General features: G+C 41.2%; 2 protein-coding genes across 2 annotated transcripts; both read left to right on the top strand.

The window, feature by feature from the left end:
* The first annotated feature begins 26 nt into the window (after positions 1 to 26).
* On the top strand, positions 27 to 14,504 carry sh3bp5a (SH3-domain binding protein 5a (BTK-associated)). Its single transcript, XM_061814889.1, has 9 exons — positions 27 to 631; positions 2,219 to 2,281; positions 6,580 to 6,708; positions 9,605 to 9,769; positions 10,482 to 10,612; positions 10,881 to 10,923; positions 12,008 to 12,224; positions 12,556 to 12,849; positions 13,820 to 14,504. Exons 1-9 carry the CDS (start codon positions 548 to 550, stop codon positions 13,993 to 13,995), a joined length of 1,302 nt encoding a protein of 433 aa, XP_061670873.1. The 5' UTR covers positions 27 to 547; the 3' UTR covers positions 13,996 to 14,504.
* Positions 14,505 to 15,214: 710 nt separating this feature from the next.
* On the top strand, positions 15,215 to 21,305 carry LOC133498260 (digestive cysteine proteinase 2-like). The gene is made up of 11 exons (XM_061814877.1): positions 15,215 to 15,390; positions 15,877 to 15,936; positions 16,005 to 16,097; positions 16,578 to 16,750; positions 16,818 to 17,079; positions 17,151 to 17,346; positions 18,336 to 18,529; positions 18,603 to 18,694; positions 19,690 to 19,851; positions 20,641 to 20,830; positions 20,897 to 21,305. The coding sequence occupies exons 1-11, from the start codon at positions 15,342 to 15,344 to the stop codon at positions 21,082 to 21,084; spliced, it is 1,659 nt and encodes a 552-aa protein (XP_061670861.1). The 5' UTR covers positions 15,215 to 15,341; the 3' UTR covers positions 21,085 to 21,305.
* The last annotated feature ends 577 nt before the right edge of the window (positions 21,306 to 21,882 follow it).

Here is a 21,882-nt window from a genome sequence, read left to right as displayed (position 1 = left end):
TGTACCCTGCATCGTCTTCCGTTTCCATGCCCTGCAGTATTGATCATTGCCACAAGGGGACGTGCGACGCTAGGCCTCAGTCAGTGTGATTGTCGTTGGTTCAAGTTCCACGCGAACTTTCTCTCGAACCAGAAACACGAGTTGAGCCTGCGCCGAAAATAAACGCCTGTCAATTAAATCAGGTCCACTAAATTTTATTTTGAAAATAAAAACCGGATGCTGTCCTTGTGTGCATCACAAGCAAGGTAACTGTACTACTTTCTCGCTGCTGTCGAGTTCGGTCCCTGAGGTTGTGGTTCGTAGCAGTGTGTCGGTTGTCTCCCCCCGCGGCCAGACCGACGTCCAGGGACCCCCTCCAGCCTCTCGGGAACCTTGCAAACGTCCAAAAAGCCTGCAGCAAGCAATGTGGCCGCGTGCGTTTGGAGGCTGAAGACGAACGGGGGGTTCATCATTGGCGGACACCCCCGGTACCCACCAGCCCGCACAACCGTGTGTCTTAAACAGGGGGTCTGGCTTTTGTGCGAGACGAGGACGGATCCCAGTGACAATGGACCCTTTGCAAAATGGGACTGAGTCCGAGGAAGACTGTCAGGGTGCTGAGGAGGAAGAGGAGATGGACCCAAGAATCCAGGTGAGAAGACTCTCGGGTCATGTTATGGAAAGTGGCTTGTACAGTCGGGTTCGTGTGGACTGGGGTCCATCCTCACCCATAAGTGTGAAAGCAAACAACCAAGTCAATATTTTGACTATTTTGCTGGAGTGTGACGTAAAAGTGTGACTAATTTCCACGACGCCGCCTCCACGCCAAGTTTCTCCGCCAATGACTTTGCAGCTAGGCTGGGAGAAGATCCTACAGAAAGCTGTGTGAGCATTAATTCCATAGCCAGGTTCAGGTCCGTAGACTAGCGCAATATTTGTTCTCACCACTAAGGCTGACTATGACACATCAGTGAGGCACAATCCAACTTGTATGCCAAAAATTCCGATTAGTCAACAAAATTAACAAAGACCAAACGAGTACATGGACCATAAACTTGACGTAAGAACTGTTCGAAACTGACAAAGTGGAATTCGTCATCTCGGTGATGAAATGCTGCCCCTACGAATGAAACTTCTCCAAGAGTCGTACTTCACATCTTTACGGGCCCTCGTTGCGAGACACTTGCTCCACCCGCGGTCGACGTGGTAACAAAAGTTGGCGAGAGCGACGGTGTCGTGTATAATGCACCCTTAATCCTTGGAGTAGTTTGAGGGAAGTACCGTAATTTCTCAAAAATAATGTTTTTTTTTTTTTTTTACAAAAATATTTGCAAAAAGTTAATAGAGCGCATTATATTTAGGTATGGGTGAAAAATAAAAAATACAATCACATTGTATTTTCGTATACAATCCATAGAGTGTTAAAAGAGTATTTTGAGGGAAGTACTGTAATTTTTCAAAAATAATATGCATTGTTTTTATAAAAATATTTTCAAAACGTCAATTGAGCGCATTATATTTGGGTATGCATGAAAAATAAAAAATACAATCACATATACATCACGTATACAGGTCCATAGAGTGTTAAAAAAAAAAGGAATACATATACATTCTGGACAGACTGTAATGTGTTATCAACAGTATTAATAAAATGTTATGCCATCATTGAGCATTAGTTTTAGTTGGTTGAGGGATTCTGTTCTGACAATTGCAGGGACCAGGACAAGCGTGTCCTGTGGCCTGTCCCGAGTTATATTACAGCTACATCAGCACAAACACAATGATTATTATTAATGATTGTTGTACGGACAGTTTTTTGAAGAACAAGTTGACTGCTGGGATTGGCCCCAGCACTCCCCGTGACCCTCGTGAGGATAAGCGGTAAAGATGGATGGATGAAGTAGAAACCTAAGAAAATATAAATACAGATAATTCCTAATATTTTGAGCATATGGGTTGCAGCAAATTGGTGGTGCGCATTGTACATTGGTAGAATACTTTTCCTGATTTTTGAGGTGCGCATTATACTTCAGGACGCATTATACTCGAGAAATTACGGTGTGACATACATTTTAATCGACACCCGGGAAGTTTTACATTGTGAAGAAATTGCAAAAAGACTCACTCGGTGGGGTTGTCATGCCGCACTCACTGCAGTCTGCTAATTTGACGGAAATCATTTTAAACCTCAATCTAACGTTTATGTGTGTGTGTCCCCGTCCATGTTTACTGCAAACAGGGAGAGCTGGAGAAGTTGAACCAGTCCACAGATGACATCAACCGCTGGGAGAGTGAGCTGGAGGTAATGCAAAACAAAACAGAAAGTCTCTCTTCCTCTGCAGTCAACAGTGCAGCTTTCTTTCCTACCCTAAACCCGTTTTAGAGATCCTCCCTGCAGGAGGGAGAGATAATTCTTCCCGTTTGCTTTAATGGTTCAGAAAATTGCCTAGCAACGTGAACTGTACCTCGAAATAGTTCCTCGGTGTAGGTCCTTGCAAAGATGTGTGTGGAAAAGTCAAGGGTTTGCCTCTTTTGGAAAAGAAATTATTTTTTACGAGTTGACCACAGATGAGTGTAATTACATGACAATATTTTCGACAGGGCTTTTTTTTTTATATCTAGTTGTTGTTCCTGCTTGAGGCTCCAAGCCGAGTCCTGTCTTTTCTCAGAGAGCTGAAGTCGGGGATACCCGTATTTCAGTCAGGGGTTCTTCCCTGCACCGGAAGAATGAGTGGACAGATATTGTTGTTGTGAGTTTGTCCGCAGATCCTCCCTTTGTTTATTGTTGTAATCAGCAGGTCGGCCGTCTGGAACGTCTCCTGGGAGGGAGCCCGAAGGGCGACGTCATATAACACGTGGGGGGGGGGGGGGGTTAACGCCACAAACCACCAATCAACAACTAAACATCCAGTCAAAACTAAGCATTTCTAATCCCAAGTGGCGGCCTTGATTCCCCGCAAGCATCCCCGACCTTCCCTGTATAAACAAACCCAAGACCCAAGGCGGATGCCGCGCATTTTTAGTTTTCAGGGCCATTCTTGTTTTTAGCCGTGTGGCGGAGTGGAATTGGTCTCTGGCAAAACAATCCGGAGACTGCGGTTTTCCTTCTACACTCTATTCTTATTGTGACTTCCACTATGTTGGAAATTCAACATTTTATAGAACCTCCCGCACAAGTTCTAACAAAAATTTCCAAGTGCTCACAAAGTAACGTTTAGGCAGTCATTTGTCAGTGGTAGTTTGTGACTATTACATGAAATTCCTCCCTTGTCCAAAAACTGATGAATGATGTAAGCCAGGAGAAAAAAACAAAATGTTACGTCGCAAAAGTAATTTACGCTAAATTGTGTGATTAAACCCAGTAATAAAATGATAATAAAAAAAATAAATTTTTCATGGGTTTTAATTGGCTATGAATAGTAGTTTGGGTGGCACGGTGGGTCAGCTGGAAAGCGTTGGCCTCGCAGTTCTGAGGTTCCGGGTTAAATCCCGGACCCGCCTGATGGACGCTCCGGTTTCCTCCCACATCCCAAAAAACATGCAACATTAATTGTACACTCTAAATTGCCCCAAGGTGTTATTCTGAGAATGGCTGTTTGTGTAGATGTGCCCTGCGATTGGCTGGCAACCAGTTCAAGGTGTAGCCAGCCTCCTGCCTGTGGACAACTGGGATAGGCCCTCGCACTCCTCCTGGCCCTTGTGAGGATAAGCGGCTAAGAAAATGGATGGATACAATAGTAAAATGGGTTCACCATTGTTTACATGCATGGCGTTGATGCTTTATGATCGTCCCCGTTTCAAGTGCTTTGCCATCATCTTGTGGGATTTGTACAGAATTACAAACCCCGTTTCAGTCATTCACTTTCCGCAGCGCTTATCCTCACTAGGGTCACGGGTGTCCCGAAGCTTATCCCAGTTATCTTCGGGCGAGAGGCGGCGTACACCCACCAGCCAGTCGCAGGGCGCATATTAAACCACCTACCATTCGTTTTGACAGCAATTCAGATTTTTATGTAAACCTACCATACATGTTTTTGGGATGTGGGAGGAAACCCCTCCCCGGCACAGGAAGAAAATGCAAACTCCACACAGCTGAGGCCGGGTTTGAACCTGATTCTTCAAAACCAACCCTTAGTCCACCATGCTGCCACCTACTTTCAGTAGAAGTCAATTATTCACAGTTCTTCCACTGTTATATGATTGCGGGTGTTTATTATTGATAGATTTACATTTATGATAGATAGAAGCAGATGTTGCTAAATGATAGAAATCAGGCAAAAATCACCACGCTTGGAAAGTTACAGTACATTTGCTGTAACAGCTAAAATTGTTAAAAAAAAAAAAAAGGAAGCGAGGCAACGTAGGAAGTGGGGAAACGCTCTGATGTCACAGGGAAACCCGTTTCCTGCGACGCCTTTTCCGCCCTTTCGCGCCCTTGTAGGTGACTTTCATGAACAGGATGCAGGTGGCGCCGCCGCCAATCATTTTGGCAACCAGAACCGGCACATCACTCCATCGCATCCAGCTGACACATGTAAATGCAGAGATGCTGGCTGCCTCTTGGCATTGCAGCCGAATCCTGCTGCAAACAGTTCAGTGATGACTTGAATTAGGAGAGCCGCTTCGTCGGCTCAATTGCAAAGGAACTGAAATGGTTAGGGGGGGGATGGTTGTTGTTTTTTTTTTGTATTAGTTCAGTAAAATCCAGAATGATAGTTTAAAGTACCTCAACATGGGACAGTGAAGAAAATAAGTATTTGAACACCCTGCTATATTGCAAGTTCTCCCACTTAGACATCATGGAGGGGTCTGAAATTTTCATCGTAGGTGCATGTCCACTGTGAGGAAGATAATTATAAAAAGATCCAGAAATGACAAAGTTTGATTTTTTAAAAATGATTTATTTGTGTGATACAGCTACAAATAAGTATTTCAACACCTGTCTACCAGCTATAATTCTGACCCTCAAAGACCCGTTAGTCAACCTTTAAAAGTCTACCTCCAGTCCATGTATTATCCTGAATCAGATGCACCTCTGTGAGGTCGTTAGCTGCATAAAGACACCTGTCCACCCCATACAGGTAAGTAAGATTCAAACTTGTAACACGGCCAAGACCAAAGAGGTGTCTAAAGGCACCAGAGACAAAATTGTACAACTCCACACGGCTGGAGAGAGCTACGGAGAAATTGCCAAGGAGCTTGGAGACAAAAGGTCCATTGTTGGAGCAATCATTAGAAAATGCTAAAGCTAAACATGACGGTCAGTCTCAACCGGAGTGGAGCCCCATGCAAGATATCACCTCATGGGGTCGCAATGATCCTTAGAAAGGTGAAGAATCAGCCCAGGACTTACACAACAGGACTTGGTCAATGACCTGAAAAGAGCTGGGATCACCGTTTCCAAGGTGACTGTTGGTAATACACTAAGACGTGATTCATGGCATGGAAGGTTCCACTGCTTAAACCAGCACATGTCAAGGCCCATCTTAAGTTTGCCGATGACCATTTGGATGATACAGAGGAGTCGCGGGAGAAAGTTTATAAGTCAGATGAGACCAAAATGGAACTTTTTGGTCATAATTCCACTAACTGTGTTTGGAGGAGGACGAATGATGAGTTCCATCCCAAGAACACCATCCCTCCAGTGAAGCATGTGGGTGGTAGCATCACGCTATGGGGGTGTTTTTTCTGCACATGGGACAGGACGACTGCACTGTATTAAGGAGAGGATGACTGCGGTCATGTATTGTGAGATTTTGGGGAACAACCTCTTTCCCTCAGTCAGAGCATTGAAGATGGGTCGTGGCCGGGTCTTTCAACATGACAATGACCCGAAGCACACAGCCAGGAAAACCAAGGAGTGGCTCAGCAAGAAGCATATCAAGGTTGTGATTTGGGCTAGCCAGTTTCCTGACCTAAACCCAGGAGAAAATCTTTGGAGGGAGCTGAAACTCTGTGTTTCTCAGCGACAGCCCAGAAACCTGTCTGATCTAGAGCAGATCTGTGTGGACGAGTGGGCCAAAATCCCTCCTGCAGTATGTCCAAAGCTGATGAACAACTACAGGAAACGTTTGACCTCTGTAATTGCAAACAAAGGCTACTGTACCAAATATTAACATTGGTTTTCTCGGGTGTTCAAATTCTTATTTGCAGCTGTTTCACACAAATGAATCATTAAAAAAAAAAATCATACATTGTGATTTCTGGATGTTTCTTTTTAGATTATCTCTCTCACAGTGGACATGCACCTATGATGAAAATTTCCGACCCCTCCATGATTTCTAACTGGGAGAACTTGCAATATAACAATACTTATTTTCTTCACTGTATCTACATCATGCCATTGCTGCAAAGCTTGTAATGGGTGCAACACGCCTCCAGATCAAGTCGTCTTCCTTTCAGTCACACTGCCTTTGCAAATTACATTGAACTCTCTCCAAGAGTTGCTTGGCTGCCTTCATCAAAAAAAAAAAAACCACACACAAGCACGCCGGCCTCATGACAGCGCTTAGAGGGATTTAGGAATCATCCTGACTCATCTTCAGATCATTTGGCCCACTTCGAGCACCGCAAACGAAACTAACGTGTGCGTGTTGGCAGGAATTCCGCCAGCGGTTCCGTGCAGTGCTCGTGGAGGCCACCGTCAAGCTGGACGAGCAGGTGAAAAAGATTGGGCGGGCCGTGGATGACTCCAAGCCTTACTGGGAGGCCCGCAAAGTGGCTAGACAGGTACGCGCGCATACACGTACGCACGAGTCGGAAAGCGCAAGGCTTACTGAGGATTAACAGGGAGACGCTTGAAAGGGCTTAGCTCATATCTACTTAAAAGGCGCACGCACACGTGATATCTATTTTTAAACCATCTCTGTATGCTAAACTGCTGTCACACACAACACACACTTTATATTTATAATTCCTAGAAGAAGTAAAAGTACGCTGCATGGGCCGCAATGATAATGTGTGCAAGGGTTCCTCTTCGGGTCACCTGTCGCCCGGCGTCGCTTTGTCCAATTGGCAGCGAAGCCCGCGGGTCACGCGTCAAAAGAGGCTGACGTTCGTCTGTCACCGCTGCGCTGTCAAAATATAAATAGACGACGTATTTTGACACGTGTGTGCTGTTGCCATGTTGCGCGCAGAACAAAAAAACTACCTGATAATGTTTGCTGCATATGGAGTTTTTTTTTTGCATTGGGATGGGACCAATGTGCGTGTGAGGGAGGGGTCACAAAGGGTGTGTGCGTGGGTCTGAAAGCGGTTTAAGCACCGAGCAAAGCAGATGAAGGCCTCGTGGTTAAACTGGCACATTGTCCCATTATGATTTATAGAGAGGAACTTTTAATATTTAAAACGTGACCCACTTCCGAGAGGAGCCAAATGCCTCCCCGACGGTGTCACACGTGCACGCTCGTGCACTCTATTTTCCACCATCGTCTCCTCCCGTGACCCAGCTGTCCCCCCCCCACACTCCCTCACCCCGCCCACCCGCACGGTCGTGCACCCATGTTTTTCCACTTACATTCCAACAAATTTGTGGAGGGGGTGTAGCCATTTGAAAATCTGCCTGAGCTGTCTTCTCTTTCGTTTTCTGTGACACAGCCTGTGTGTGTGTGAGTAAAGTAATTTTCAAATCATAATACTCAAAAGTAAAAAGTATTCCTTTACATAACTGAACAGGAGTAAGCTGTGGAAGAAAAAAAAAAAAACCCCGATAAACTGAATAACTAGTGAGTAACATCTGATCTAATTATGTTTTAAACTCAAAAAGACAAATATGTATGTAGGAATACACAAATATAAATATTCCCCCACAACATCACTATTAAACTATATATGTTTTAATCGAATAAGTAATGCATATTTCAGTTACAATAAATGGTTTTAATTAGCTTGCACATATGAGAACGCATAACACAGCCACCTGGCAGAGGTAAAGAATTATGTAAATATGTATAACTTGATTCTATTGAACTTCAACAGGTGGGCATCTATTTCATTACTCAAAAGCAATATACTGTAAATTCAGCTAACTTACATCTTTATTTTATTTATTTGGATCCATGTGCAGTAGTTGCTGCTGGTTTTAATCATCAGAGCTTTGAGATGACATTTAAAATGTGGCCAAAAAATGGCATATAAAAATTATGACGTCAACGAATTCTTGAATCCTGCCAAGCAACAAGTGACATGACTGTTTTAAAAATTAAAAAAAGATCTCAGCATTCATATTTGCTTCTGCCAAGTTGTTTGTGCTAGACATTTAATCATGAATGATTTTTTTTTTGTCTGTAAGATTTGTTGTTATTGTTTTAAAATTGTTAGTTTTTGGTAAGGCAAAACTTACAAAGGTTACACGGTATGACATAATGCATCATGGGAAAGGAAGTGTCCCATTTTTCATTTGACAATGATGTCCTGTAATCAATGAACACATTTTTTTTCAAATCTCCACCATGACAAAAATGAGTGATTATATGATTATGTAGTCCTCATACCATTAATTATCATGCCCGTATGACCCGTGGGAATTGGGTCACACGGAGCCGTGTAATCTCTTTTCTTTGTAATGGCGACCAGATTACACGCAAACCGCTATCTTCGCGCTCCTTTTATCCGTCGCGTCACTTTTGATATCGCGACAAGCGACGAGACAGGTGCTGTCACCTTTGAACCTGATGACATCATCGGCGGGGGCCTCTATCTTCCGTGAGCACGACCCCGACTCGGGATGGTGAGGATTGGAGTGGGGGGTCATGAGAAACAAATGTTACAAACCTCCCACTGATTTTGTTGCAAGACTGAATGGAAGCTCATTTTATTTGTGTTTTTTCATAATTTTTAGCTTTAAAATGTTCCATAAATGCTTTGATATTTTCAAATATTCTCAAAATATTGGATGTACTGTAATTCTTTAAAACTCGATAATTTGATTCACAAAATAATGGGTGGGTTATTGGGATTATTTTTTGAGTATGCGGTGAAGTAAATTCTCCAAAACCACAATGTCGGCTTTATTTCTAATGACAATAAATCAAAAATAAAGTACAAAAGCATGGCTGTGACAGGCACCTCTTATGCATTTTAGCATAAAAACCCCAATTAGAAGTGCAGTTTCTCTCATTTGTTAACTCCATATCAATACCTCTTCATATTTTCTCATAATTTTTGCCCTAAACTACAGCCATTTCAAAACAACAATGTAATAATGATATTTCCATTGTTGTTACAGCTTGTTGACATTTCAAGCATATACTGTAGTGATGCGACAACAATAGTCAACATGAAAACATGGTTACAGGATCGTAATGGCATTGTTTTTGCAATGTCATCGGAAGACAATAACTCAAAAAACAGCTTCCTGTGTAGAATATTTGGGAAAAAAAACCTCTTGTATTGGACCTCATTCCATGATGCAGATATGAATGCAGGTGGTGGGCAGAGTGGCATGGTGGGAATAACAGTTCTATTGACAGTGAGCGTGGGCTGGAAGAGCCCCTCACCCGACAAAACGTCTTCAGTGACAAAGGTGCCATTTGTGCCTTTCTGCGTGCGTGTGCAGCAACCCAATTTGTGTTGCACGCATAGCCGCTAACGTAACGTGACCCCATTCCAAACCTCCCCCCTTCAGGCCCAGGTTGAAGCCCAGAAGGCCACGCAGGAGTTCCAGCGGGCGGTGGAGATCCTGCGGGCCGCCAAGGAGACCATCGCCCTGGCCGAGGAGAGGCTGCTGGAGGAGGACAGCCGCCAGTTCGACTCGGCCTGGCAGGAAATGCTCAACCACGCCACGCAGAGGGTGGGCGCGCAAAAGTCATCCTAACTTTTCCAAATGTAATGTTGCGTTTTTGGTTGAAATATGGATACACGCTTTGGATTGTCCTCATTAGAGTCACAGGCGTGCTGGAGCTCCTTTTTGATTATTGCCCATAAAGGCGGAGTTTACCCTCCCTCTCATCCTCACCACCCCGTGACGTTGTGGGTAAAAAATGACATGTTCTCTCCGTACCATCCATGTCTAATTTCATCCATCCATTTTCTTTGCCGCTTATCCTACCGAGGGTCGCGGGGAGTGCAGGAGCCTATCCCAGCTGTCAACGGGCAGGAGGCGGGGTACACCTTTAACCGGTTGCCAGCCAATCACAGGGCACATGGAGACAGACAACAGTCGCACTCGCAATCACACCTAGGGGCAATTTAGAGTGTCCAATTATTGACGCATGTTTTTGGGATGTGGGAGGAAACCGGAGTGCCTGGAAAAAACCCACACAGGCATGGGGAGAACATGCAAACTCCACACAGGTGAATCCGGGATCGAACCCAAAACCTCAGAACTGTGAGGCCAACGCTTCAACAGCTGAACCACCTTTGCTGCCCCGTGTTTATGCAAATTAATTCTTGGCAAATCTCATCCACTAATTCCCAATGCATTCAATATGGCTGACCGCCGATAAAATGCACGCTAAGAAAATAATACGGTGTTTATTTACGTGACGTCCGTGTTTGCGCAGGTGATGGAGGCGGAGCAGGCCCGAGTGCGCAGCGAGGCCGAGCACAAGAAGACGGCGGCCAACTACACGTCCTGCATCGGCCACATGAAGCAACTGGAAAAGAAGCTCAAACGCTCCATCAACAAATCAAAGTCAGTCCCCCCCTGTTGTTTTTTTTTTTTTTTTTACTTTCAAAATCCTCTTCTGTAGCCTTCTTGTGTGAACTTAGTGAGCAAAAGCAAAAGCAAAAGCGGGGGCTCTCCCGATGAAGTCCAGATGTTTTTCGTCTTGTTTCTTCTTGGGGTGTAACTAACTCCCTTTTGTAAGAGCCCAGGAATGCCAGTGGTCAGAGTGGAGTTTTTTTTTTTTTTAATTTCCCCTCCCCCCCTTACTCTTTGCCCGTTTTGTCTCCCCCTGCAGGCCGTATTTTGAGCTGAAGGCAAAGTATTATCTCCAGCTTGAGGTACGTGCGCAGCAACACATACTCTGTACAGTTTTCTCTTCTGGATTATGCAAATTGTTTACACTCACCTTCATGGTTTTTTCTAATTTGCTGGATTAGAAATGAATGGCATATACATAATCAAGAGTTCATCCATTTATTTGCCCCTAAAGCAGGTGTGTCAAACTAATTTTTCTCGCGTTCCACATTGTTGTTCCAGTTTCCCTCAGAGGGCCGTTCGACTTTGAAACAAAAATATTTCATCTTATCATATTTACATCATCAATTTATGAACTTGCTTTGGAATCAGGAATCAAGAGCAATGTGTTTTTCAATGATTCACATTTGGTAACACAAAAATGCTTGTAATATCTCAACTTTTATCATTTATGATATATGACAATTTGAAATTTTGGTACAGATTTTTACAGGAATGGAAATTGACACTCAAGATTTGGCTTCACGGGCCACATAAAATCATGTGGCGGGCCAGATCCAGCCCCCGTACCTTGAGTTTGGGAGCTGTGCCCTAAAGTTTGTAAATTAGGGATTGTAATCACTTATCACATGAAATAATTCATGTATTGATTAGTAAAATAATCAATCTGGCACATACATCGAACAAAGCTGATGTTTTTAAATCAATGTTGAATTAAAACTGAATCAATTCTACACAAAAAAAGTATAACGGGATCGTTCTGACTGAAAAGTTTGGAAGGAAATGACTGGACAATGATTAATTGTCCTGTGAAATTTGGATTAAATATTAATTTTGCTTCCAACTGCCCATCCATTGATTAACTTCAGAGCAGCAGCGCATCAAAAAAATATCCGCGGGTTTATATTTCTTCTGTTTTTACTTCTTACAACTGCATCTCCGTCCTTGCCAGAAACTCTCAATTCGGACCTGCTTGTGACTGTAAATGCTTAAAAATCTGTAATTAGCGGGGTTGTGGAAGACAAATTGTGATATAGATGTAGAACAAGGCTCAAATTAAGCGGCGTTGCAGTTTCCGAGTTAAGTAATAAAGTATCATTAAGGGAACATTGAACAAGCCGTTGAAAAGTCAATTTTTTGCATTAAATGTCATGAAATTGCTTTTAGCAACTGAAGCGGCAGGTGGACGAGCGCCAGGCCAAGCTGGTGGCGGCGAAGGCCGAGTACCGCGCCACGCTCCGCCGCCTGGAGAGGATCTCTGAGGAGATCCACGCTCAGCGCCGCTCGGTCGGAGCCCGGGGGCGGGGCGTCGGGGCCGAACTCGACGGCGGCGGCGACGGAGAGGACGTCGCGGCTTTCGCTATGGATTGCGACGGGCTGTCGAGTGGGTGTCGTTTTCTTTATTTGTGCACTCTTTTTTGGTAACCATTTTAGCTGTCTTCATCAAAATGTATTGAAAATGAAATTTTAACTTCAAAGCAGACGAGTTGATTCATGGCGGGAGGAAAGCAGCAAATGTACTCAGAGTTTGGCTTTTGACTGCATGTACTGCATCGACGACCCCCCAAAAATATGCACATTTGAGAAAGTTGTGCTTACATGGGCCAAAAATGATCACAAACAAGCTGAAAGTGTAATAAAAGGCTTCATTGTTAATTAAAAATGGTCGACGTCATGTTTATGTCGCTCACGCACGCGTTCCATGCGCATTGCAGTGGTGTCGGTGTCCATGGACGACGACTCGGAGGAAGACGCTCGATCCGCCTCATCCACTCCAACGACCTCAGTGACCCTCGACACGGCCTCGCCGCAATTGCCGACCTCCCTGCGCCACACGCCCCCCTCGCCATCCTCCTCTTGCTCCTCCTCCCCCGGTGACCCGGAGGTGGCCAGCCCGTGCAGCTCTCGCGGCTCGGACTCGGTTTGCGGTTCCGGGCGTGGCTCGCCTTTGCTGGGCCCTCGGAGCCAATGCAGTGGAGCCTCGTCACCGGACTGTGACCAGGAGAGAGGTCTGTTTGTCCGTCTGTATGCGTGCGTTTGTCTGTCCGTCACATTACCAAGTACCAAGTGTGTTAATTCCTATCACTTATGTTCAAAGACACTCTTGTTTTCATACACATTTTTTTTTTGTCCAAAAAAATGGCCTTAGACAAGAAATTATGATGTTGAGAAACATTACCATCACCGAGATCATTCAAAAAGATCAGCCTCCAAACTATAGTTTTCAAATATGATGGTGAATCTTCCAAGGATGCTGCCAAAAATTATTATAAAACATACCCTTGGCTGCAGTGTTAAAATAAAGATAACAACCAAACTTGAGTTTTAAATGTATTATTAAAGTGAAATAGTTTAAATTCTCCTAAAGGGTTAAAAATTAAACAAATCTATTCAAATGTAAGAATAAATTTTACCTGGGACATTTTTTCGTAATTTTTCCTTTGGGATTTTCAAAAATATTTAAAAAAGGGTACTTTATTTCAGGGCACTTTTTAAATCAAAATTATCCAAATATAATCATATTTAATAATAAAAATGATACTTTAAACTTGGCCATTTTTTACTTGTCCTTCAGGGATTCGGATTGGCTAAATATAATAAGAAAATATAATAATAAAATGTAATTTGAAAAATATTTTTAAATGTCTTTATTTCCACTTACCATTAAAATTGGCTAAATATGACAAATATGATCAAATCTAAAAATATTAAAATTAGACCATTTCTAAATGATATATATTTGTGAAAAAAATACTTTTTTGGGTTCAATTTTCCCTAAGGAATTTTAAAAGCTTGGAAAAAAAATCATAAAATAACTCTAAAGCGGGGCTGTTGTTTAGTTTATTAGCATAGTGTGAAAAAAAAATGCAGTAAAATATTGTTGCTTATTAGCGTGCACCTGGGTGGACTCATAATGATCATTGAGTCATTTACAAATGTGCAACCTCACGTTTGTTCCACTCCGCTTTTGGCCTGCAGGTGACCGAGCAGAAGGTGCCGAGGCCACGCTGGAAGGCGGCCTGAGCGGGCTGAACTTGACCATTGCGCAAACGCAACCGAACGACAACGACGCACCGGAGGATGAAAAAGCGACAGAATGCGCAAGCAACGAACTCCCATCAACGTCCAACATTCTCCTACTCAACGCCGCCTAACGGTGACGAACGGCGACATCCGTGAAGGTGCCATAAACATCAGTGTAGCAATGTGAATCCATGGTGAATGAACATTTGCACAAAAGTTGCTCATCAAAAGACTTCATCTCCCATAATTCTCTTCACATCGAGAGTTCTTACTATTCTTGTGTGCCATCAAGTGTCTTTGTGGTGTACTGCAATTTGATCGTCTCAAAGACTGCAAAATATGACGCAAATAGTCTCGAAATGAGTTCACAGATAAAACCAAAAAAAGGTGAGCGTGAATGTTTTTTTTTTAAATTGTGTGTGGATTTTTTTAATGCTTAAATAGGCCCGATTCTGTTGAATCGAAGTGAAATAGCTCCCAGTAGTATAGATTGTCCTATATTTATACTGCTCTATTCTTGTATTTGAACATTATTTAGTGTTGTTCATGTTTAACAAAAAAAAAAAAAAAAAAAAACACGCAGTAAATGAGTACTTTACGCAACATCGTTTTCAATCTACACGCGGTTTCAGTGTTGTGTTTTATATGACCCATTTAGTTACATTTTTGATGAAGGAATGGTTCTTCTGTCTGAAAACACATTTTGTTTTATTTTTTTTTATCATCGTTACAATTTAAAAAAAAGTATTTGAAATAAAGCAAAGCAAGCAAATTTGTTTGTATAGCCCATTTCATACACGAAGTAAGTCAATGTGCTTTACATGATTAAAGGCATTTGAAAACAGAGATAAAAATTGACAAACAAAATAATAAAAAAAGACAGTCAAAACCGCATACAGTGCAACTAATATGATCAAAAGGTGGATATATTCTAAAAATGAGAAAAAAGGAGTTTTTAAACAAAATAAATGTTCTAATTTTTAATTAATTACTAATACTAAAACTTAACTTAAATGTTTCTCTAAACTATTTCATTTGAATGATTGGAGTTTTAAAAATCGTTAGAATTTAAATTGATTTCGTTGGGATAATTGTATTGTTTAAAAATTGTATTCATTTCATGACAATTTATATATATATATATATATATATATATATATATATATATATATATAATTTTTTTTTGCATTTTCACATTTTAATTTTTATTTGGTTAAGTTAGGAAGTGGTTGATCACATGATTAAAACTCACATGATGCCCTTCAAGCAAAAGTCTGCCCTCTGTCCATCTGATTGGGCAACACACTTCCGGACTCTGTTGTGATTGGAGAGAAATAATATTTGGCCTCTGGCAGTTTTTTTTTTTGTTTGTTTACGTGTTGTACTGAGTCACACGTTTTGGAGAGTCATGGATTTTCTTTTAATGTAGTTTTCTTGATTTTATTCCAATCTTTTAATCCAGTGCATACGGGAGAACATGACGGGGTCGTGGTTTGTCGCCGCTGTTTTGCTGTGGACCGTCTTCGGTAAGGTTAAGGCTTTAAAAAAAAAAACGGAAGCTAAAATTTTCTTTTTCTTGCATTGTTACACGTTATCCAACGTTATGATGAATTGATTGGGATTTATATTCCTTTTTACTAACAGGAGCGCTTATTCGTTGCATGTTGTTTGTGCCAAAAACAACAACAAAACCATCACCGTGTTAGATAGGAATCGGTCAATTTAAATTTTTCCTTCTCAGCAGAAAATGATGACAGTATCAATATGTTTTGACCCCCACGTTGTAAGTCAATCATAGGTCAACAGCAATCAAAAGAAAGTCATGTGAATGGTGACGTGGTGCCTCTTCTCTACAGAAGCCATTCATTCCTTCTAGTCTGCTCTGGAATGAATTACAACAAGATTAACTTATTTTATTTGTGTGTAATAGAATGCAATGGCACTGATACATTTTCAACTTTAAAATATTAAATCATTGATTAAAAAAAATATATTTTTTTTTTCGTTTGCAGGTTCTGATGCCAAAGCACTGCCTTCGCTTCCGGATTTTGGGACTGTTTATCATGTGAAAGGTGAGGAAAAACAATTAGTTGAAATGTTGTTTTTTGTTTTGTTATCACTCACGAATGCTTCATTGCAGGAATGATTTCTTTGCCCTACGCTGAGATCAGGGAGCCCTTCGAGGCCTGGTTTGACCTGAAGGCCAAGTCCAGCCGTATAGACTACTACCACGGTGAGAAGCCCTTCCAGATTCTCACAATTTCATATTTTCGTCACCCTCGGCGACCTGCGAAACTGAGAAGCGGCTGTATCCCATCCAAACCACTCAAGCGGAACAGAAACTCTCATCTGGCGCACTTGTGATTTTGTTCCTTTTTACATGCATCTTTGTTTGTGAAATATGAAGAAGTTTGTGTGTTATCTCTTTTTGTTTTCCTTCTTATCATCTTTACTCTAGCAAAGCATTGGAACCAAAACTGTCAACAGAGAAATGTTATGGCACTGATGTAGTACTAGCAACCTTCGTTAAAAGTTTAAAAATAGTTTAAGTAACCCAGCCATCCATCCATCCAACCATCCATCCATTTTCTTAGCCGCTTATCCTCACAAGGGTCACGGGAGTGCCGGAGCCTAATAGTTCAATATTTAATCCGACTGAAGAGTTGGCGTAAAAAAAAAAATATATATTATTCTGTCTCCTCTGTTTCAACAGGACAAGTGTCCACATATCAGTTGGGGGCCGAGCAGCCGTGGGGGGCTTCCTACAAGATCACCCCCGAGACCACCGAGGACGAGCTGAACGTGATGAAGTGCTTCCAAGTCAACGGAACCAAGGATGAACCCGTCGCGACGCAAGCGGTCCTGCCCGACGTGCGGGGCTTCCAGGTCACTTAACTCCCGGACCGGTCCGGAACGCGCTAAACCGATGTTGACTGTGAACCGTCATTGACAGTTCTTAAGGATGGAGTACTACGGAGGGTCCCTGTGCGAGGTGTGGCAGAATGTGACCACCGTGGGCTACAAGAAGAACACCTACACGTTGTGGGTGACCTCCTCGGAGAAGGCCGGTGACGGTCAGGCGGACCCGGCCACACCGCTCCACTACGAGATGATGGGCTACAACACGCTGCTGGGCTCCCACTTTGACAAATACCTGGTGGACTACAAGGAGTTCTCCCCCAAAGTGGACCCTGAAGTATTTTCCCTTCCTGAAGGTTTGTCACGAAAAACAAAAAACTTGTAAAGGTAGAAGTATAAATGAAATAAACAAAGCATCATGGTCTAGGTATGAGCTGCGGAGGGTTCCCCGGTCCCGGAGTGGAGCATCACATGCTGGCAAATCCCATGAAAGATCTGATCCACACTTCGGCTTCGGGCCACTCGCGCCGCATCTTTGAGCATTTCAAGGAGAAGTTCCAGCGTCGCTACAGCGACCAGAAGGAGCACGAAGAGCGAGAACACGCGTTCGTCCACAATCTCAGGTGAGCGCAACGTGGAACCCGCGAGACGTCCTTTGAAAAACATTTTTCTTTCGTCAAAACGTGCAAAAAAAAGCAGCTCACTTTATGGATTGTGGGCGACAACCGAGGCATAACTGTATTTGATATTTTTGTATTGTGTGTCTCGGATGTCTAATATTACGGCCGAATATTTAGTGTTTTTTGCTACTGTTTTTAATGTTCATCTAATGTAATGTCTTGTTGAAACATTTTTATCTAGTTTTAACTTGGTTTTTTATTTTTCATGATGTTTTTTCATTCTATTTTTGTAATTTTTGGCTAATATTTTGTTAAATTCATCCAACATTTTTCATCTATTTTTGTCTGATTTCTTATTTTTCCTCAGTAGGTGTTATTTTCCTTCAAATATTTTTATTCCTTTTTCTTTTTCACATATTTTTGTCTATTCTCCCCTAACATTCTCTATATCATTACTTTTCTATTTTATTTTATTCTAGTATTTGTGTATTATTCATAATGATTGTTGAGATTTATTTTTTGTGTGTGTTTTTGCATCCCCCCTAATCTAGTAGGTCACAGGTGTCAAACTCAAGGCCAGGGGCCAGATCTGGCCCACCACATGGCTTCATGTGGCCCGCAAAGCCAAATCTCAAGTTTCCATTTCCATGATTCTTGTAAAAATCTGTACCAAAATTTCAAATTGTCATATATCATAAATGATCAAATTGAGACATTATAAGCATTTTTGCGTTACCAAACATGAATAGTTGGAAAAACACGTTACCCTTGATTTCTGATCCAGATTCTGGTCTCATCTGTTTATATTCTTATTTTTTCTTTGCTTTTTCTACTCTATCTCAACCTTTACTGCATCGGCCTCCTTTCTTGCACCCTCTGCCTCCTCCCATCATTTTTAAAATACAGGACAGCGTCATTCTCTTCCTGTTCGCCGCACTTTCCGGTGATCATTTTAAAAAAAAAAAAAAAATTTAAATTTGATCTCCCGATAGATACATCCACTCCAAGAACCGGGCGGGGTTATCCTTCACTCTGGCCCTCAACTCCCTGTCGGATCGCACCATGTCGGAGATGGCCGCCATGAGGGGACGCAAGGGCGTAAAAACCCCCAACCGAGGCCGCCCCTTCCCTTCCGAAATGTACAAAGGACTCACAGTCCCCGAGTCGCTGGACTGGCGCCTTTACGGTACATCCGCGTCACCTGAAAGGCTTTTATTTCTCCCCCTCCACTCAACCTTTTTTGGGCGTGTCATTTCCAGGTGCTGTCACGCCGGTGAAGGACCAGGCCATCTGCGGCTCCTGCTGGAGCTTTGCCACCACCGGAGCGTTGGAGGGGGCTCTTTTTCTCAAGGTGACAATAACATCTTACTCCAGGGCTCACTATTTCAACATGGAATATAATATGGAATTTTACGGGAATTAGTCATTTTTTATTATTATTAGTATTGCATACATATTTTTAGCTATAATAACCAAACATAATACAAATATCATAGGTAAATATCTGATGATTTTCCAAAAATGACCAATTTTGTATATGTACATAAATATTTTAAAGTTTTTTTTTTTTATCTTATATCTTTATTTGATTTCCAAACAATTGGAAAATTTCGCGACAGAATAATAGTTGCTCATCACAGGCACTTTAGCCAAATTTTGAGTTGATTTGAGTTTTTTTTTTTTAATCAAAGGGCTTGACTGTCAAAACCTGTGTTAATCTGTTCTCTTTTTTATAATTTTTTCCACACTTTTATATACAGAGAAAGAAAAAAGAAAAGAAAAAAAGGGATAAAGAAAGAAAAAAAGGCTATTAATTTACATTCATTCACCATGGTATAATAATACCTTTATAAATGACCGAATAGGAGGGAAAGAAGTAAAAGGAAAAATAATAATAATAAGTGGTGGGAACTGTACTATAGTGTATGTGTGTGTGTGTGTGTGTGTGTGGTGTGTGTGTGTGTGTGTGTGTGTGTGTGTATATATATATATATATATATATATATGAATATTGTAACATTTTTAAAAGTCAAATGTATTTTTAAAGCATATGTCACATTTTTTTTAAAAGATTTTAAATAAATGCTATTAATCTGAAAATATTACATGTATGAATGAATAATTCAAACTACAGTACTCACGCATGTTATTTACATAAATATAAGAATGTACCAAATTTGCAAACCAAAAAAGAAAATGCAAATTTGGAAAAGATGGCTCAAACGATGTGAAATAATTTGGTCATTTAAATTTTGTAAATGAATTGTTGTATTTTATGTGAGTTCTATTGTCTTTTTCTGATGTTATTTTTATTTAAATTTTTGTCCCCCCCCGGCCCCACTCCAGACGGGTTCCCTGCAGGTGCTCTCCCAGCAGATGCTGATGGACTGCACGTGGGGCTTCGGCAACAACGCCTGCGACGGCGGCGAGGAGTGGCGAGCGTACGAGTGGATCATGAAACACGGCGGCATCGCCACCACAGAGACGTACGGAGCTTATTTGGGAATGGTGAGATTCCTCTGAAACACAAACAGATATGCCCTGATATTAATATTTCATAAAGATTAAGGTTACTAATCTTGTGAGGAACTTTCATATTCGGCATTCGTTGTGATTTAATGTGGAGAAGACGAGCTTAATTTTGTGTTTCTCATTCAAAATTATTAGCTGTTAATGTCATTTTTACAAATAAAACATTGTGGAATTTATTCAGAACTTACGTTTAGCAAAATGAATGATCATGTATTTTATCATTTCATTCATGACATTTAATAGTTTTCATTGGAATACGTTTAAGGGTGTATTATATTTACATAGTGTAAATGAATGCTTTGAATATTGAAAATATTTCTAAATATATTCCAAATATTAGTAAAATTAAGTAAACTAAAGAATAAAAAAACTCAGTAACATATTTACATTATTATATGATTTTAGTTGTTGATTTTTTTTTTCTTTCATTAAAAGCACATTTTACAATGCAATAATACATGTACTACTTTTGTAAAAATTTTTTTGGATCAGTTCTACTATACTTAATTTATTATTTAAAAAAAACAATTCAGTTTTTCACTAATATTATAATCAAGTGTTTTTCCACATGCATTAAAAAAATTACCTAAACGCAATTAAGAAGAGTGACTTTACATGTGATAATCTTGTATAATTATTTTATTTATTTATTTATTTATGATTGTTTTTGTATTGCGTCCTTGAGAACCTCGATAGGCTCTTCTAAATTAAACGTGTTATTTTTATGACTCGCCACGGTCAACAAATGTTCCTCTGTGTCCGCAGAACGGGTTTTGCCACGCCAACGAATCGCAGCTGACGGCGCACGTCCACAGCTACACGAACGTGACGTCGGGCGACGCCGAGGCGCTGAGACTGGCGCTGTTCAAAAACGGTCCCGTGGCCGTCAGCATCGACGCCGCCCACCGATCCTTCGTCTTCTACAGCCACGGCGTCTACTACGAGCCCGCTTGCGGTATGGTCACAAAACTGCGCACAACGTAGTAACGCGAGTTTTACGTCCAGTGCCTTTGGTCCTCAGGTAACACCACCGACTCGTTGGACCACGCCGTGCTGGCCGTGGGGTACGGCACCCTGAACGGGGAGCCCTACTGGCTGGTCAAGAACTCGTGGTCCACCTACTGGGGCAACGACGGCTACATCCTCATGTCCACCAAAGACAACAATTGCGGCGTTGCCACTGACGCCACTTACGTCACGCTGGCCTAAACTCCACCCGCTGTGCCGTTATTCTAGCAATCATGCAAAAATATTCAGAACAATAATTCCTTACTGGTGATGGTCATTTGAATTTAAACCACAATGTGATGCTGGATTGTTAATTTTTTTTTTTAATTTTTAATGCCACTATTGGGAGTGCTGGGAACGAATGGGTCTTAACATTAATAAGCTGCTCAATCATAATAATAAAAACTGTCAGGTTTTTTTTTTGTTGTGTTGTTTATATTGTTGGTTTTGACAAACATCATACATTATAAATCATAATACATGCTTTGTTTTAGACAAAGCAGAACGCAGTTAGCTAACTCGACAAAAAAAATGGGCCATGCGACGGTTTTATCTGGAAAAACAGAAGTCGGTTACTCATATCAGTCAACGGTCTGTTATTTTTTTTAAAACGAGAATTGAGAATAAATCTTATTTCGTCATACATTTGTCCATAGTGCGCAATCCATAAGTCATTGTCCATTTATTTTGTCTATTTAGTAAGCATTTATTTTTATGTAGTTTTTAAGTTTTTGTACCCACATAGTGCTGACATATTGAAAAAACAATTCGTTATTTTTTAATGTTAAAAATTAGTTTTATGTTAATGATATTTTTCCATTGGTGTGGCTTCTTTTAAACGTATAATGTATAATATATAGTAAATTTAAATGTTATAGTAAAAATTCGCCAGTGACAATAGGCACCAAAAAGATGGCAGAAATGTTGATTAATTTAATTTAAAATTTTATTTTATTAGTATATACACTGAATTGAAAACATTTAAATGTATACCATTTG

The sequence above is a fragment of the Syngnathoides biaculeatus genome, chromosome 1, assembly GCF_019802595.1.
Source record: "Syngnathoides biaculeatus isolate LvHL_M chromosome 1, ASM1980259v1, whole genome shotgun sequence".
Taxonomy (NCBI): domain Eukaryota; kingdom Metazoa; phylum Chordata; class Actinopteri; order Syngnathiformes; family Syngnathidae; genus Syngnathoides; species Syngnathoides biaculeatus.
Note: the sequence above shows the minus strand (reverse complement) of the source record. Positions and strands in the feature narration are given on the sequence as shown.